The sequence below is a fragment of the Trematosphaeria pertusa genome (assembly GCF_010094035.1).
Source record: "Trematosphaeria pertusa strain CBS 122368 unplaced genomic scaffold BU26scaffold_13, whole genome shotgun sequence".
NCBI classification, from domain to species: domain Eukaryota; kingdom Fungi; phylum Ascomycota; class Dothideomycetes; order Pleosporales; family Trematosphaeriaceae; genus Trematosphaeria; species Trematosphaeria pertusa.
The window spans coordinates 813,888-832,303 of NW_022987224.1; the positions used below are offsets into that span (position 1 = coordinate 813,888).

The 18,416-nt window shown below is 41.0% G+C and overlaps 6 protein-coding genes across 6 annotated transcripts; 5 read left to right on the plus strand and 1 right to left on the minus strand.

Moving 5' to 3' along the window:
* Positions 1-5,921: 5,921 nt before the first annotated feature.
* BU26DRAFT_533236 (kinase-like protein) lies at positions 5,922-6,753 on the plus strand (the record flags this gene model as incomplete). Its single annotated transcript, XM_033831142.1, has 3 exons — positions 5,922-6,088; positions 6,145-6,413; positions 6,467-6,753. The coding sequence occupies 3 exons, from the start codon at positions 5,922-5,924 to the stop codon at positions 6,751-6,753; spliced, it is 723 nt and encodes a 240-aa protein (XP_033680160.1).
* Positions 6,754-8,878: 2,125 nt separating this feature from the next.
* Positions 8,879-10,421, plus strand: BU26DRAFT_77733 (uncharacterized protein). Its single transcript, XM_033836330.1, has 2 exons — positions 8,879-9,921; positions 10,013-10,421. The coding sequence occupies exons 1-2, from the start codon at positions 9,170-9,172 to the stop codon at positions 10,317-10,319; spliced, it is 1,059 nt and encodes a 352-aa protein (XP_033680161.1). The 5' UTR covers positions 8,879-9,169; the 3' UTR covers positions 10,320-10,421.
* On the plus strand, positions 10,422-10,910 carry BU26DRAFT_77734 (uncharacterized protein). The gene has a single exon (XM_033836331.1). The coding sequence runs from the start codon at positions 10,523-10,525 to the stop codon at positions 10,808-10,810; it is 288 nt and encodes a 95-aa protein (XP_033680162.1). The 5' UTR covers positions 10,422-10,522; the 3' UTR covers positions 10,811-10,910.
* Positions 10,911-11,817: 907 nt separating this feature from the next.
* Positions 11,818-12,966, plus strand: BU26DRAFT_568458 (uncharacterized protein; the record flags this gene model as incomplete). Its single annotated transcript, XM_033833772.1, has 2 exons — positions 11,818-11,974; positions 12,791-12,966. The coding sequence occupies 2 exons, from the start codon at positions 11,818-11,820 to the stop codon at positions 12,964-12,966; spliced, it is 333 nt and encodes a 110-aa protein (XP_033680163.1).
* Positions 12,967-14,334: 1,368 nt separating this feature from the next.
* On the minus strand, positions 14,335-14,502 carry BU26DRAFT_433968 (uncharacterized protein; the record flags this gene model as incomplete). Its single annotated transcript, XM_033824052.1, has 1 exon — positions 14,335-14,502. One exon carries the CDS (start codon positions 14,500-14,502, stop codon positions 14,335-14,337), a length of 168 nt encoding a protein of 55 aa, XP_033680164.1.
* A 371-nt stretch (positions 14,503-14,873) lies between these two features.
* On the plus strand, positions 14,874-15,317 carry BU26DRAFT_568459 (uncharacterized protein; the record flags this gene model as incomplete). The annotated part of the gene is made up of 1 exon (XM_033833773.1): positions 14,874-15,317. The coding sequence occupies one exon, from the start codon at positions 14,874-14,876 to the stop codon at positions 15,315-15,317; it is 444 nt and encodes a 147-aa protein (XP_033680165.1).
* Positions 15,318-18,416: the final 3,099 nt, after the last annotated feature.

Genomic DNA, 18,416 nt, shown 5'->3' on the forward strand with positions numbered 1-18,416 from the left:
TTAGTTCTAGAACTAGAATACTAAGCTATAGTTATAGTTCTTTTCTAATCTATACTATAGAGAGCTAGACACCTTCTACTTTTTAGACTAGTATTTTCTTTGTAGAGCACGTGTTTCTAATTATTATACTATAGTATTTAGGTATTCTACCTTTGTCTACTCTAGAATTATAGGTATAATAGTATAGATAGCCTAGCGTAAGCTTAAGTAGAATTTCTAGTAGTTAGTTTTCTCTATTTATATTCTTCTTCTATATATCTTTAGGTATATCTTTACACGACAGCGTAATATAGTTTAACCTAGAAGCGCTATTAGTTTTTATAAGAAGATCTCGCGTAATTAGTAGTAACTACTTAGTTTATTTATAACTTAGTAGAAAGAGTAGTTTTTTGTCTAGAATAGAGACGTAGTTCTCTATAGCTAGTAGAGAATCTAGAGGTATAAGCGTAATTTAAGATAGAGGCTATATAGAGTAGGCGGTAAAGATCTTACTAGGCGCTTAGTATTATAGTACTATAGGTACTAGTCTACTATTAGAACTATAGTACGCTATATAGTACTAGAAGGTAAAAGTTATAAATATAGAGGTTTAATTAATAGCTAGATTATATTACTATAACTATAGAAAGCTAAGAATAATTAGTATATTAGTAGCTAGCTTTATAACATAGAGTATATAATACTTATAGTAGTTACTAATAGATATAGGTATAATATAGTAGTATATAAGTATATTACTTATATATCTATCTATAAGTAGTAAGAGCCTAAAGAATAGTATAGTATGTAGTAGAATATTATATTACTAAACTAGAGAGTAGTTAATAAAGCTATAGCCTAAATAGCTACTATTAATAAGACTTTACGTAGTAATAGGTAAATACGTAAAGTAGAGTAATATATAAATAAGTAGTAATTTACTATCTATAGATCTAAGCTAGAGAGAGCTCTTCTTACTAAGAACTATCTATATCTAGTAAGGTTATTATTTATATATACTCTTCTTAGACCTCTAGCTATAACTATAGTTAGAGGCTAGTTGTTTTTTATACTACTATAGTTAGAAGCACTTATAAATAGAAAAATTAATTTAGTAGACGTACTTATAGTACTAGAGAATAAGCTAGTAAGAGTTAAAGAGATCTTACCTTTAATGTAGCTCTCGCCCTTATTACTTATAGAATAGTTAAAGAATAGGTTAGTATTCTAGCTTTAGCTATAGCTACCTTAGCCGTTATAGCTACTCTAGCTAGACCTAGCATTATATTTACTATAGAGGTATTTATAGTTATTAAATAGTTATAGGTTCTATAGCTATTATGTATATAATTAAGAGAATAACTAGAGCTAGCTACTCTACTTTATATTATTCTTACGCTTTTTCTTATAATTAGTCTTATTATATTCTAGTTTTCTATAATAGAAATAGAGACCTCTCTACGTATATTCTTCTTATAACAGGCGTATAGCGTTTAACTATATAGCGTCTAGGTCTAAGATAGGCTAAGTCTACGTAGTTACTAGAAGCGGCGTACTTACGTTTATATACGTCTACTTTAAGCGTCTCTTATAGATACTGCTAATATACTTCTCTTCTTTAAGGCGTTTCTATATAGTGTTTAGTAACTTAACCTATTTGTTAAAGTTAGTAGATCTAGAGAGCTTAATCTAGTTAGTAACTATACTACTAAGCTTTACAAATACTTTATAGTAAAGAGTAGTAACCTTCTCTACAGCTATCTTCTTAGCGCGAGTAGACTATTTCTTAAAGTTAGATAAGAAGTTAGAAAAGAGGCGTATACCTATAACTAGGTTATTAAATTTAGTGTTAGCCTCTAGCGTCTTATTAGTACTAATGTAGACTTAGTCTATATTTATAAATAGGTCTAAGACTATAGTATAGAGCTATATATTCTAGTTATCTAGATTATTTAGAATTATATTAAGATTATAGTAGTAGCGTTCTATAGTATTACTAGTAAGAAGGTTTATAACGTATAGAAGATAGAATAGGTCTATATTAAAGAAGGCGCTATCTATAGCTAAGGCTAAATAGACTTCTATCTTCTAATTCTTATATTTCTATTACCTAGTACTTAGGTTGCTTTTACTATTAAATTTTAGCAGGTTATTATAATTCTGTTAGCGAGAGTTGTAGAGATTAGTAGGTAGAGAAGCTTAAAAAGTAGTAGCTATAGCTTCTATAATATACGTACGCTACTCTACTACACGTAGCTATACTTAGAGAGTAGAATATTTAGTAGCGATAGTATTATAGTTAGCTTAAAGAGTCTAGAACTAGTAATTAAAGCTGTTCTTAAAGTTTCTAAAGATATTATTAAGAGTATTCTTTATTACTAAGGCTTTCTAGTTAGTATTAGCTTTACTAATTATAACTAGTAGCTACGTAGAGTTTTACTACAGGCCTCTAGTTCGCGTAAGTGCCTAGAGTATTAGAAAGTTAGAGAGGTTTACAGCTAGAGTTTCTACCTAGTTCTTCTTCTAGGTGTTACTTATAGTACCTTAGTTTCTAGAATTATAGAGCGTGTTTCTTTTAGTTATAATTTAGCTAGGCTACGTAGTACGTAGTAGAGCTAATAGTAGAATTATATAAACTATTACAGCGCGAATAAAAAACAAGAATTTAAAGTATATAATAAGTTATATAATATTAAGCTATAAAGGCGCGAAGGCGTAGAGAAGATATCTACTACGCTAAGGCGCTAAGATAGCTAAGGTTACGTAGCTGCGTAGATAGGTTAGTGCCGTAATAATATAATAAAGTTACTTTATAATATAAAAAGATATCTAATTAAATAAAGCTTACTATAAATAAAGAGTAGGTAATAGTTAAGTATATACTAGATCTAGACGCGTAAGAATTTACCTCTTAGCTTACTACTATTTAAAATATAGCTAATAAGCTACTTACTAAGTAGAGTAGAAAGGTAGTTAGCTAGTACTAGCTAAACTACTTTGTTACGCGCTATTCTAAGCTTAAAATATAGCTTAATCGTAAGTATAACTATTAGAGAGTAAAGTAAAAAGATTCTATAATTATTTAGGTATAGTTTAACCTAGTAGGTAATATAAAGGCGAAGTATAGTATTACTAATAAAGATACGTATAATTTTAATAAATCTAGCTTTATAATAGAAATAATATTACCTTAGGTAGTAGTTACTAGCTCTAAGAGATAATTATAACTAAAGAGCCTTTAACTAGATAATTATAAGTAGATTTTAGTAATTATAATAGTAAGAGTAGTAGGTAATATATAGGTTCTACTATTTCTTATTATTATAGATAAGAACTACCTCTTAGCGTAGTATAAAGGTAGCTAGCTACTATATAACTAGGTTATAGCTATCTCTAAAAGTAGCTAGATAATAAATAAAGTTAGTATTATATAGTTAAAGTACTTTAACGTATATACTAAGAGTTATATTATAGATATATATTATCTACTAATTTTAGATAGCTATAAAAGCTATAGCTCTATTAAATTCTAGTAGTACTATAAGAAGAATAAAATTATAGCTCTCTATATACTAGTATATTTATTATACCTTCTATAGCTACTTAATATTAGCTACTTCTTACTATTAAAGGTAGTATATAGCTACTAAGTTAAGATTCTAATACATAGCTATATTAACTACGTTATAAAAACTAAGTTTCTACCTACATTTTACATAGCTTTTTACGTATTAATTATAGATAATAATATTAGAGTAGAATTTAAAAGTACTAGCTTAGTTCTATTTAACCTAGATTTAGTAGTATTAAAGCTTAAAGTTTAATTACGCACGCTAATACTCTCTACTAATAATACTACTACCTAGAAGTATAAAATACCTAGTAATCTTATTAAAGTAAGATCTTAATTAACTCTAATTTAATTAAAGATTATATAGTACCTTAATTTATTACTAACTTATATTATTAAGTTACTTAATTAGCTTAAGAAAGGTAATAAGCTAATAGCGTATTAGCTAGTACTTATAGAGTCTAAAGTCGTCTAGCTTTAAGTAGCTAATATATAGAAAAAGAAGTATAATTTACGTAAAAGAAAGTAGATTTAGAAAGAGAATACTCTTATAATTAAAGCTAGCTTATAGCTAGTTACTTAAAAGAAGACTATAAATTAGAATAAGAGTAAGAAGTAGCGTAAAGAGGTAGTAGCACGTAATAGCTAGCTAGCTTAGTAACGCTATAGATACTATAATAAGCTAGAGTATAATACGTAAACGTACTAGATAGTTAAAGATAATATAGATAAGTTAGATAGCTTATCTAGATTTATCTTAAGTAGCTTAGAGTTAGAGAAATCTAAATAAGATAGTAGCTTTTTAGTAAAAGCTTAGTATTTTTAGGTTATTTAATAGAGTAACTAGTTTAATAGTAAAGTATATTATATATATAAATTTTTATAGAAAAATATTAAGGTTTCGCTTAGTTATTTAAGAAAAATAGGTTAATTTTTATTAATTTTTATTACTAAGAGAAAGTAACTAGCTTACTTATAAAGTATATTAAGTAAAACTCTAGAAAAAAAGATATTATTTTAGAGAATTATTTATATTTCTATTATATAGAATCTATACTAGTTATTTAGTATAGTAGATTTTTTTATATAGATAAAGAAAAGGTAGCTATAGTTATTAATTTTTAGTAAAGAAGTAATATTACTTATACTTAAAAAGTAGATTAATAAAGTAAGTAGAGCTAATAGTTATAAAGTATATAAATTTTAGCTAAAGAAAAAAATATAACTACTTTAATCTAATTAATATAATATAGTAGATACTATACTATATAGTATAATTTTATTTCTATATTTTTAGTAAAGTATATCTTCTATTATAGCTTTTTAATTATATAATATATCTTAGTATAACTTTACTATTAGATATAATATACTATAAAAAATATATATATAAATTTTTATAGAAAAATATTATATTTTTATATAGTTATTTAGAAAAAACTTATAGATTTCTTATTAATTTTTCTTACTAAGAAATTATAGATAGTTTAATAATAAAGTATATTAAAACTTAGTTATATAAAAGAGTTTTAAATATACTATACTATTAGATACTAATATATAGTTATAAATTAGTAAATCTAAATTATTTAAACTATATAAATATACTTAAATAGAAACTAATTCTACTATTAAAATATAACTAGATTACTAAAGCTAGATTCTAAGTATTCTAGCTAAGCTACTATAAATTATACTTTATAGACTTAACCTATTTAAGCTTTATAAGACTTTTATAAAGCTATTTTTATATTAGTAAGAAAGATATAGTAGCGATAGTTTAGAAAACTAGTCTAGAAAAACGTTAGTACTACTTACTAGCTTATCTATCTACGTCTAGCTCTTAATAAAAATCTACTTTAAAAATAGAAATAGGCTATATAAGATCTAGCTAAGCTCTAGCTAGTTTTAAGTTTCTAGTTATCTTCTAAAGTTATAATTAGCTTATATTAGTATATTATTATATAGATATTACTAATTACTAGCTATTAGAGTAATTAGAATTAAAAGCTTATAATTACTTATAGCTATTAGAAAGATATAAGTCTAAAATATCTTATACTCTTAGCTTAAATAGATTTAAAATAACTTAAGAATATTTAAGAAGTATATAGGTAATAGAGTAAGAGTTATATTAAGAGAAATATAATAGACGGCGATGTGCTAGAATTAGCATAGTAGCACGGATGCCTGCTTGGCACTAGGCGGCTTTGTCGCGGCCTCGGCTGGGGTGCACCGGGAGCGGAACAATATTATTCCAATAGAACAAGTTGAGTCGACCCCTGAGGCCGCTTCCTTCCACTCCTCACCTAGACCTTTTTTTCCCCTCCCCCAACCCCCAACCCCCCTCGCTGCTGCTGCCCAATACAACATGGAAGATTTCGGCTCAACGAGCACTATCGAACGGATCAAACCAGGAGTCGTTCTTAAACAGCCGCTGGATTTTAAGACCAAAGGCCTTGCCGACAAGGTAAATCGTTGCTTTTCTGTCGAGCCTCTTATACTCCGGAAGTTGGGACATCATCCAAGGATCGTGAAGTAGGTGGACTATGAGCAAGGTAGAAATGGTATTGCATGCTAACCAGCATTGTAAGGTATTTTGGGCAGCAGGATCGCGGCCTGCTGCTTAGCCAAGCAAGCCATGGCAATCTACAGACGTATATCGATGAGAACGACTCTTTCATTGACCTCCACCAACGCATGATATGGTGCCGCCAGCTGACCGAAGCTATTATGCACATTCACAGCCACGGCGTAATACACTTCGATCTACGTCCTAGGAATATTCTTGTCCACGAAACGAAACCAGGATCCCGCGATTTACTGCTCTGTGACTTCGGGGGAGCAACATGTGATGAAATGGGTCTAGACGGGGCTGCCTTCCTGACGGTCCTTTCTACGATCCTACTCTCGGAGTTCAATCTATTCCCGCGCTCGATATATTCGGCCTCGGATCTCTCTTTTACACCATTCTGATGGGACATTGGCCTTACAGATCTTCCCCTGGTCCCCCGGAAACGATCGATGAGAAGATCACCTATGAGATGGAAGTATCCAAGTGTTTCAGCCAGGGAGAGTTCCCCGACGTGACGAAGCTGGTTGGGGGCAGCGTGATCATGGGCTGTTGGACGAAGCAGTACGCAACGGCAGAGGAAGTCCTGTATGCCCTGGATAGAGAAATGCAGATAACAGTGTTGGTATAAATGCATTGGAACCACACTTCCGTCACAGTGAGCGGTAGTGACACTAGCTTTTCAACCCGCTTGTTACGCTGCGATGGACGAAACCGTGGACCCTCGTGTCGAGGTGAATATCAACTAACTCCCACATTCTTCGCTACGAGTATGCTGACATGTCTATTCACGAATTATAGCCTACCTTCCCAAGCCAGCTTGGTTACTCAACCTTCCAAAGGCTTCTGCAGCTATCATTCCTTGGCCAGTACATGTCGCTTGTGTTGTAGTGCCAATAGGAACAGACTAGGGGCGCGTTTGCGCGACGGACGAGGCGAGGTAACTGGCTGAGGAGGACTGTGCGGAGAGTCCCGGCTTGGCGCAAACGCTGGCTCCTCGCTGCGAACTCAACACCATCCACAACATCAGGCTACCACTGCACGCTTCGTAAAACGACTACGTTCACGGCCTATTCCTGCGCCTCACTATCTTTAGCACCCTACACGTCAACGCCGAGAACATCACGCATGCCTCTACTGCTAAGGCTTTCGTCCTAGCTGCGCGCGGGCAGCTCGAGACAACCACATCACCTACCGTCTCCGTTTGTGCGATGCGACCATCCATCCCGGGATACGAACATCACCTAAACGACTGCCTGGCTCGCAAGCCAGGCGCGAAACTGACCTTACGCAGCCGGCCGATGTGAGTCAGAGATGGGATGCAGCGAGGCGGAGGGAACTCCCTTTCGTGGGAACTAGTTAAGGTTAACGCGTCGCAGATGCCTCATAGGAAACTCGTTAACGCGCCGAGGTCCTCGACTGCGAAAGAACTTGTTATAGCACCATCTTGAGAGCTCGTTCAAGCCCTTCCACGAAGCCGTATCCGGCGCACCCAGCCCAGCGAACATATTCAACATATATAGGGGAGAGCAGAGGAATCACAAGACAGGTCAGGTCGGATGTGGACTCGATGCACAGTTGAGATGCGCGTCATAGCGGACGCCATACCCGTTCGATTGCTTGACAATGCGGTCATTGTCGTGCACGCGGCACCAGAAATGTTCGATGGCGGGGCACGGCCGCAGCCCCAAGAGAAGGCAGCTGCGTGAGAATCTTTTCATATGTTGGGCACCAACACCTTAGAGCGATCGTGAATATCAGTCGAGTATCCCATCCATGGTTATACAACCGCGGCCGCTTTGCCAGTCGGTAAGACGCATGAACTCCCAACATTTGCGTTCCATGGCCGCGCGCCGCTGACAAGTCACTTTCTGCAGCCGAATACCCCGTCCACGTCTCGTATGATCACTGGAGCGTCCCTGAGACCGACGCCGACCTCCCGTCCGCCTTCTCCACCCTCCCTATCGATCCCCCACCGCCCTCACTCCGCAACGGCGGCTATAATGAGGACCTTAAGAGCCGCGACTAGTTGTGCCGTGTGTCGGGCGTTATGGACTTATGCAAGCAAGCGCACCTAATCCTAGTAGGCGAGAGGGAGTGATGGGACACCAACATGAGCGAGATTTAGTCGGCGCGATGCTGCTGCGGGCGGACCTGCACCGGTCGTTCGATGCGGTGCTTTTTGCATGTGTTGCGTGGGTGTTGCTGTCGCTGCACTATGAGTTTCTCTCCATGTAGCGACTAGCAGGCGACAACTTATTAGTGCGGATGAAGGGCGGCGAGCGAAAGGATGTAGCGCCAAAGATGTTCAAAGAGTTTCGCGCTCGCAGTCGAGGAACCCAAGCCCGACCAAGCGGCCGCGGTTGCAGGCGCTCGAAGAGGATAACGGCGTTATCATCGCTGTAGAGCTGGGTTGGGGTGACGAAGCCGGCGACGAGGCAGGTAACGACTTGAAGGAGGACAAAGAGCAGCTCTACGGTGCTGACGATAATTCTGGCCCGTATCAACGCAAGCGGTTCATGATTCTCCAGAGAATGATTATTTCCAATGAACGAGAGACAAAGAGGGGAAGCTTGGGAGGTTAGAAGAGGCGATTTATAATGGTGATGTTTTATAGAAATAGGTTTGCTCAATTACGCAATAAAGACAGTCCCTTGATGTGGATTGAAGAATGGAATAAAGTGCTGGCTTGCTGCGTCACAACTGGGGGTGGGGAGGGTGAAGGGGTTGCTTTTGGTCGAACGGGAGTGAGGCCAGGAGATCGTGGGAGAGCGTCGTCTGAGTCGTAGTTGAGGGACATCCTTGAAAGGGAGGAAGATGGCTCAGAGAAATCGATGGCAGTGGATGCGCGGGCGCTGAAGCTGCGGTCGCCAAGGCCAGGCTGCGGAAATATATTCAGCCGAGATCCGCGCCTCGTATTTCCGCGCCGCTTGGAGGCGCGAACAAATTCGCCCAAGACGTTGCGAGCGGGGTCTTGCCGATAAAGAACTAAGCTGGTTGTTGTCATTGCGCTTCATCTTGACATCCGGCCGATCACGCAGCCAATCATGGATATTAACCTGCTCATACATGGCTCAGAAGTCCAGTCTCCGAATTCAGGCCCCGTCCCTCAGTTGACAACCCCGACTACCCGTGACCCTAAACGGCTAGTGGGTATCAACTCTCAAGCACCACTTCCGGAGGAGCCACCAGCCAAGAAGCAGTTCAACTCCTCGGCAAGCAGGAAGAGCTCCGCCTCGGTAGCTTCTGTATCCACGGGGGCCACGGCAACCTACACAACAGCAGCTTCAACTTACACACCCTCTCCAGCGTATGATACCATTTCCCCCGCCAATATAGCAGCAACGCCAGCCTATGGAACTTCTTCACCCAACCATGCCTGTTCGGCGTACCAATCGGCTTCCGCTGCGTCCATGCAGGGCGGGCCAGTTCTTCCAGCCATTGCAGAGCCTCATCGGCACCTACGGTTTCGGCCTCTCTCTGGAACTCCAGTGAGCGCTACAATTCAGCCAGGCCCGCCGGGCACGAACGGATCGCCGCCGTCCCGAATGCTCAAACGCGCCGCATCTCAAATACCACTACCGGAGGAGTCGCCAGCCAAAAAGCAGTCTAAGTGGGGACCAGAGGAGGACAATCTAACTATCGAATTACGTGGCCAGGGCATGAAATGGGATGACATCGCCAAATGCCTGCCAGGCAGAAGCTCTGTTTCGTGCCGTCTACGCTACCAAAACTACCTGGAGAAGCGCGCCGTCTGGGATGAAGAAAAAAAGGACAAGCTCGCGAGACTTTACGCTCGGTACGTAAAATCCTATTTGATTGTAACATGTTACAGCTTCTTCAGTAATTATCATATCTATTTGACCTGTTCCATATACTAATAAGATTAGTTTCAAGGACCAGATGTGGCAGAAAGTGGCGACCGAAATGGGAATTCCATGGCGTTCAGCCGAGTCCATGCATTGGCAGCTTGGAGAACGGGAGATGAGCGCGCGCGCGAATGCTCTAGTTTTTCAATTACACCCGTCGGCTACTTCTGGGAGCACACATGCAGGCGACACTATCAAACTAGAGGATATGCCTTTACAGAAGCTTGAATCACCACCGCGTCAGATTTCAGCCAAGGTCCACCCCAGCGGCGTTCCAACGGTACCCGTACCCGACAATTGGCTGTCCATAAAGAAAGAAGAGGAGTAACAGCCGTCGAACGAATCGGTGGGCAGGAGAAGCGAGGAATACTAGCAGGCTCTTCTGCAGTTATTGGTGGCATTACTGCGAATCGTTTCGGACTCTTATGGGGTGCTGTTGCTGTCGAAGCGGTACTCCTCGTCGCAAAACATAAGTATGGTGTACAACTTGGTCTTCACCGTGAGTTGACCAAGATCTCCACGGCGCTATATATGCTTATGGATCTAGCCTTGACTCTTGACGACCTTACCGTCCGCTCACTTAGCGTCGTTGGCGCAAGCGTTTTCATGGCATTTACATATGCCACGCTTCCGGCAACTCTTGGATGGGGTACCTGGTTTCTACTGAGCGTCTGGACCCTTATTTTTTACGTGAGCTCTTGGGGGTTTGCTGGAGTAGTCGCGTTCACGAGTGGGCTTGCATATCTTATGGGCGCCTGGCTTAGCAAGGGTCGTAAAGTGCAAATCATGATTCGACCTACCAGAAGAAGATCAACATGAGCGTCAGCTGCACAACATTCCCTTTGTATTAACAAGCTCAAATTCAGAGCCATGTTCAAACTTTAAGTGCTTCGTTAGGAGGCAAGCGGTGCGATAAGAGACGTTGATCCCAACGTCTCGTACTTGGGCGGTTTAACATTCACCTCAGCCACTATATCCGGGACTCGAACGAACGGACTCCTGGGGGGATGAAGGAGTGAATGCGGGTCACAGGAGGGCTAGGTACATGGCCTGTTCAAACGATGGCGGCGCAGTGGGCGCCATTCTTCCATGGAGAAGGTGGAGGATCTATTCAACCCGTTGTACGACAGGGCTCCCGATCGCCTGTATTAACGTCACTCTTTCTAAATTATCACAGCACGACGAGCCGGGGTTTATGTCATTGGCATCTCTTTTCATTGTTATTCAAGTTTTCCCGCTCTATTCTTGTTTGACCTTTTTCATCTCTAATTTACTGTCTTGCGTCTCATAATATACTTGAACCACCGCCGAAATACCGTCTATAATAGATGCGTTCCATCTTCCGAAGTTCCTCCCTAGTACATCGTAGTAGTGTATCGTCCAATCCTCCTCAGAGCGTTTTGATTTTTGAGCAAAGTCTGGATCAAAGAAGAGACTTTCTGTTTCTGCCTTCTCCCAACCCTGGACTGAAGGTGAAGACTTGTAGTATGCCTCGATAGCATCATATATGCATCGCTTGCCCTTGAAAATAAAGTAGTACAATTCCCTCCAGTGTCGTTCGCAGTCCTCTTTGCGTCGACCTTGGACTGGCTGGCGTATATGGTTCACATGAAGGTTTATAAGAAGACTTTTCGACTCTTTCAGAGTCCATGGTTTGTCCTGCCTCCCATAGTTAGCACTTTACGAGTAGTCTTAGGGGCTTGACTCGCGTCCACCTGCCTAGCCAGAAACCACATTTTCCTGTTCGACGCTGGAACCACGGGCTTTGCAAGCGATTTTGAATCAGCAGAACCGCCCGCTTCGCGACATCGGTGGTCGAGCCCACCATGTCCATTCGCCACAGACTCGTCTCCCCCGCCTGCTCAGCCCTGGATCATGCATGTCCTCCCAACAAGGTGGCGAGATATCAGTCATTCGTTGCCCGTATTGGAGCTTTCTATGATCCTTGCCTCCGTGTCTCACCGAAACAGTACCAGCTAGCAAGTGAGAGCAAGCGATTGAGAAGCTCGAGCCGCCACTGGGCCGAAGCCGGCCGTTGATGACCTGTCTTTCATCTTGTCTACGAAGCTTCGAAAAGGTCAATCGCGTACGCGTTCACTCTTGAACCTGCCCTCCTTTCGAAACGAAACATGAAATCTCGCAAGCCGCCGCCCGCGTCTGCCTGCCATGTCCGGGTGCCCACCGGATATGCAGGGCGGCGGCAGGCATCTCAATCAAGACCTCGGCGAGGGATTGCGCTAATTGACGCGCAGCACAGCGCAGTCATCGATTCGCTCGACCTCGTCATAAAGAAGATGCGAGTATACTACATATACAGTACTAGCAAAAAAGACGCTATATTTCCAAATCCGCAGGCAGAAGGGGTATCATCAAAAGGTTCAGCGGTTTAGTACAGAAAGGATCCACGGTTCAGTGTAGGCAACATCCAGCAATGGGAAATTTGAACGCCCAACGCTTTCGACTCGAAAAGACACGTAGTCGACCGGCGAACGATAAAACGGCTCTGCTCTGTCATTCTTCTCCATCTCATCACCTTCAACAACTTACTCAAGATGGCAACTCAACTCCTAAGGGGCCCGGCCACCAACAGCACCAACTACATCAGGACTTAGGCTCTTCCGCCAGGGGCGCAAACCCTAACCGCCGTCCAGCTCAAAGTCAAGAAGGCGCTCGCTGAGGACTACGACTACATTAAGAACGTGCGCTTAATGCTTGTACGCTGTGACATCCTTATAGGCCAGCTCACCAGGTAGAGTATGTACGACACAGTCTCTACAGGGCCTCATTAACAACTCGTAGAGGATCAAGCCTTCGTTAGGAAGGAGCGACGGCGACTACACCAACTCCTTCGCCAACTACTCAACAACCCCAATCCCGTTAAGAAGCGGTGGGCCCGCGACTTAGCCGTTTACCACGACAACCTCCTCGCACTAGTACGGCAGATCCACATCGACAACATGGGCCATGTGGACTAAGCCGCAGCGGAAGGACAGCGGAGGCGACAATGGGAGCGAGAGACAGGAAGCGACAGACAGATCAGCAGTGATAATCTACAGTCAATTCAACACCGTGAAACCTCAATGCGTAGGACTCCTTGGAGTCTCATCATGAAGTTGTTCTGCAGGCTCCTCGTCGAGAAGCGTTGCGCTAATTGAGTTGCCACCAATCAAGCCGCCTCACCCAAGACTCTCTGATACGGTCCCTTATTGGATCATAAGGGCGGGGCGAGATGGAGTCGGGGGACGATGAAGCGGGTGCAGCTGACACAGGTCGTGGCGGAAATGAGAGGCTTTGCAGCTCACGGGTAGTTGTGCCGTTAGGTATAAAGAACTTCTTGGATTCCTCGTTTCGCACCTCCATCCACCCCTTTGCTAGCCTTTTCGACACGCAGTTCTATCTCAGTTCCACGCACCCCCATTCGTATAACCCACTTATTTGCCTTCTATATCTCCTTGCTTTTTGAGCATTTCTCATGCCTGAGCTAGAGCAAATCTTTTTGGATCGTCCTTCACGTCTGTGGGGCGTTATTCTTGTAATTTGCGCTGGCTACATGCTTCTGCCACGTCACATTGCTGCTCCCGCAATTCTTACTGCTATTGGCGCTGCTACTACCCGCCTGGCTGGCTTTGTATGGGGCGCAGTTTCTGTCATCGTAGCGCTTGCCGTTGGCTCTAGAGTTTGGAATATAGGGGTCCGAATTCCTCGTAAGTCAGATATAGCATTCGTGATCATCGCCCATTGCTTACCTATGCATGCCCAACACTCGTGGACCCTACCGACCATTCCGATCTCCTCTTCTGCACATCAATGGTGCTCACAGTGGTATATGCGAACGCGCCCGCAGAAGCCAGGAGAATGGGCAACCATGGTTATGCAATCTACTGGCTTTTCGGGCTTTTTCTTCTTGCGTTGAGCTCTTGGGAGTTTTCATTCAAATTGCTGTGTACAAATGCTGCTATCTGTCTGCTGTCATACATCGTACGGAGCCTCGTGAACCCCTGATTCGAGCGAGGATGGGATGCTGGTTTCTGAATGCTTTAACTACCTCTACGATCCTTTCAAACCCTGCCACCACCGCTGCGTCCCATAACACATTGCCGGCTGAAGGTGTAATTGGATGGTGATCAGATTTTGGGCATGGCGGAATGCTGGCAGCGAGTAAGGTTTAGGATTTACGTTTGGTATAGTTACCCACCAAGCGAACTCAAAAGGCTTTGGGTAACCCTTCAAATATTACTTCATTCTGCCTGCGGCCTTACAGTCACCTTCGTGAAGGCCTAGTCAGAGAAGATCAGTGTAGGATGCGGTTGGACTAACCGCAATTCTCATCAAGCCGATATTCCCTACTCGATATTAGCCCAATACCAGAACGAAACTTGGAGGTTTTCTCCTTGCACGGCAACAACGTTAGGCTGGCATCTTTTTTGAGTTTGCTGGTACTTTGTGCACCATGCTCGCACGGTGTATCGAAGATGTGTACACTTGTAGTGTACTTGTGTGTAGTCGCACATTTTGATGGGAGGATATGGAGTGTTGTAGAATTGGGTCCCGTTGTATGGCTCTATTTGAAGTCCACTTCCATTACTCAGAAGCTAGCCGTTATCGACATAGATGAGCTGCTCGGTGTGATCTGTACAGAAGCCGCATCACGGAAACCGCAGACGGTACCCTAGTCAGGAAGTTCAGACCAGTGGCAGTGCCGGCGACCGTGCATAATAGTCTCATGCATGCCGCACTTCAACCCCTCATACCGCTACATCTTGCTTCCGCTCCGGCTCTTCGCACTGAGCTCTTGCAATCTTTATGATCCTCATCAAGTTGATATCTTTTCGAAATTCCACGACAACGCGATCTCGCGACGAAAAAAACATCCTCCGCGGTGATGTGGCTTCTCGATTACACACAGGCTCCTTCCATTGGTCTCTACTTCCTTGTGAGCCAAATCGCCACCCTCCGAAGACCGATGCTCTTTGATGTCACGAAGTGTCGAGTCTCTGCCGGCCTTATCCTCCTCACGCTACTCCATGTAGTCGATACTCTTCGTTACCTCTACCGAGTCCTCGTAATCAAGGACGCACCGGCTCAGGATTACGAGATTCATCTCTTCTCGTCGATAATGGTGACGGCACATCTTCAGCTCAATCTACATAAGGCGAGGTCACCGCTTTGGTATCCCTACTTGGGTGCTTTCGTCATGGGCGCCGGGTTCGAAGGTATTCGTTGCATGATAAGCGTGCGAGATCTTGCCGTCCATCACGGTGGAGCGACCCGTCCAATGCTCAGCTTCTTGAAAGTTTCCACCTCTGCCACATTATCGATTCTGTAGTATATGAGCCGGAAACACTGTACAGGAGAAGAGACTCAGCCACTTCTCGGAGATTGTGACGACGTTGAGATCGGGACGCAACAACGATATCGTGTTGAGGAAGCCAGGGACGGGTTTGAATACCTAAAAGGCTTTGCCGTCTTCTGGCCGTACTTATTTTGCTAGAATGACTAGAGAACCCTTTCAAGCATAGCCACCAAGCTCGTTGTCACCATTACCTTCTGGGTGAAGGACATGCTGCGACCTCGAATATACACCTACCTGGTGGACAACTATTCCTCGACAGCATTGCTATAGTACCTCATAGCCCAACATTGCCTAGACCTTCTACCTCTAGCTTCTTTCAGTGCCATGGCGAGCATCTATATCGAAGTTGCTGCCTTAAAGCGCCTGGCGGATGTAATGTACAATCATATTATAAACCTTAACCTGCAATTCCACGAGCAGAAATCTTCCGGCGAAACACTTAAAGCAGTGAAACAGGGCAATTCACTGAACGATATAATCAAGGGAACCTATAACCTTTTCTTTGCTGCGATTAGATTAGTCTCCGCTGTGTGCTATCTTAGATACTTTTCTAACTAATACCTAGTCTTCACCTTCATCGCTACGGGACTAATCTACACGTGGCTAATAGTGTTCTTGCTGCCATAGGTTAACGAAAAATACCGCGAAAAGACGGAAAATTCTAGAGAGGCGAGTAACGTCGCAACGGAAGCATTTTCGTCCTGAACAACCGTTATTGAGTTTAACAACGTCGTATTCGAGCGCGAACAGTTCTATAGGGCTTGGGCGGCCTCTACTACAGCAAAGATGTACTGGTATTTTCGTTACTGCTATTTATACACTATAGGTTATTAGAGACAGAAGGACATTGCATCTCGATGTGTATTATTAGGTATAAGCTAAATTGCGGGGTCTAGACTACTAGAGACTTAGTTGCCTTTAACACCTACTAGAATTCGACGACAGGTCTACTTAAGACTGTTATAACGTCGTATAAGGCACTTAGCAGCAAATTCGTTGCTGCTAAGTAGACTCTACACATACGTTAGACTAAATCTACTGTTGTTAATCCTAACTAACTATTACCTCTTAAATGCAAAGTCGAGTTTAAGAACGTTACCTTTAGCTATAACAGAAAAACTACAATTCTAAAGGGCGTAAGCTTTTATGCAGAGGCTAGATAAATAATCGCCTTTGTTAGAGAAAGTAGTAGTAGAAAGTCTACAATTGTAAAATTGTTATGTCGATACTACGATGTAACTAGAGGCTTAATTACGATTAATAATTAAGATATACGCTTCGTTAAGAAGTCTAGTCTAGTAAAACACCTTAGAATTATTTTCTAAAAGCCTTACTTGTTAAATCGTATAATCTTTAATAATGTTAAGTGCGCTAGAGACGACGCAACAGACGAAGACGTTTAAAATACATGCAAGGCTACTGCTATTTATAATAAAATTATGTTAAAAGAGGACGGCTACAAGACAGTTATTAGTAAGAATAGTCTTAAGCTTTCTAGCGAAGAAGTACAACGCATTACTATTACGCGTGTTATTCTAAAGAATTCTCTAATTATAATACTAGATAAAGCAACCGCAGCTCTTAACTTAGCGACTAAGGCTAGACTCTAAAACAATCTGCAAATAGCTACTAATAGCAAAATAGCGATTATAATTACGCATTATCTATCTACTATTCGAAATGTAGATATTATTTACGTTTTAGAGAAGGGCGAGATTATTAAGCAAGGCAGCTATATAGAGCTATTAGGAAAAGAAGGTAAATATACAGAGCTATAGGTAAAGCAGAGTTTAGAGAAAGACTTACCTCTAGAAGACCTAGTAGTTAAAGATCTTTTTATAAAGACGTAAGTAACTATTACACGCTACAAATTATAGTACGTCTATTAAAGGTAATAGCAGCTATCTAGTTAAAATATAGCAACATAAGATACAATAACAAAGTATACTTATTAATTTACTATTATATTTTCTTAAATTTAAAGAAATTACTTCTTCGCTAGCCTCTAAATTCTAGTTAGCTAAGTAAGAAGTGTAAAGAACTTAGTATTACGTTATAAGTATAATAAGCTTAGCGCTTATAAATATTTAATTATTTTACTTATATAGTCGAGTCTAAGCTACTATATTCTAGAAAAAGCGTAAGTAGAGTAGTATATACAAGCGTCTACTTCTTTGTTACCTTTGCACCTATAGCTAAAGATGCAAGCTACGCTCTCTTCGTTAAGTTCTAGAGCTAACCTAAAGTCTCGTAACGCCTAAACTTTAAGTTTAACCTCTCTAGCGTCTTAGTTTAAATAGACGAATAACCTAGAACATAAGTTAGCCTACTTAACATATAATATAGGCTATGCCTTGTTCTTATAATTCTATTCGATTATCTTTTCTATCGTAGAACCTGTTATTAAAACTATAACCTAGCACTAGAATTAAGGTAGACTTATTATAGAACAACCTAAATCTATAATAGATACTATAGCTAGCTTTACGTACAATCTAGAAACTAAGAATCTACTACCTTAATTATCTTTAGAAGTAAGTACTTAAGAATAGAATTTTAAGTTAAGTATTTACTAGTAACTAGAAATCTAAAATTACTAGCGCTACCGCTACTATTAAGTTACTCGTCGAATTTATAGATTTTCACAGACGTAAGTTTAGGTTGCTAACTAAGAAGTATTGTTCTATTAATGTAAGTCTCGTTGTGCCTTCTTTCTCTTTACTACCTAATATTAACCTTAGTCTACTAGAACACTAGTAGCTAGAGAGAGAAAACTAGAGAAGAATTCTTTTAACTTCTTTGTTAGAGAATTCTTAATAACTAGTTATATGTAGGCTAGTTAAGTTAAGCTAAATACTATAATCGCTCTACGCCTATTAGTAATTTCTCTATATTTCTAACCGCTCTCTCTACTACTACCGTCTCTACTACCTTTGCTACTATCTTCGCTATCTCTACTACTACTATAAACGTTTACACGCCCGTCGCCTCTTGCAGGCTTAGATATTTAGAACGCGAAAGGCCTGTATACGCTCTCTAGCTATAGAGACTAAATCTTCGACTTTAATAGTT

Excerpts from the sequence above, each read along its gene's own strand:
- BU26DRAFT_77733 (XM_033836330.1), top strand. The coding sequence starts at position 9,170 with ATGGATATTAACCTGCTCATACATGGCTCAGAAGTCCAGTCTCCGAAT. Across the intron at positions 9,922-10,012 it reads CTCGCGAGACTTTACGCTCG|TTTCAAGGACCAGATGTGGC; the intron begins GTACGTAAAATC and ends TAATAAGATTAG.
- BU26DRAFT_77734 (XM_033836331.1), top strand. The coding sequence starts at position 10,523 with ATGCTTATGGATCTAGCCTTGACTCTTGACGACCTTACCGTCCGCTCA.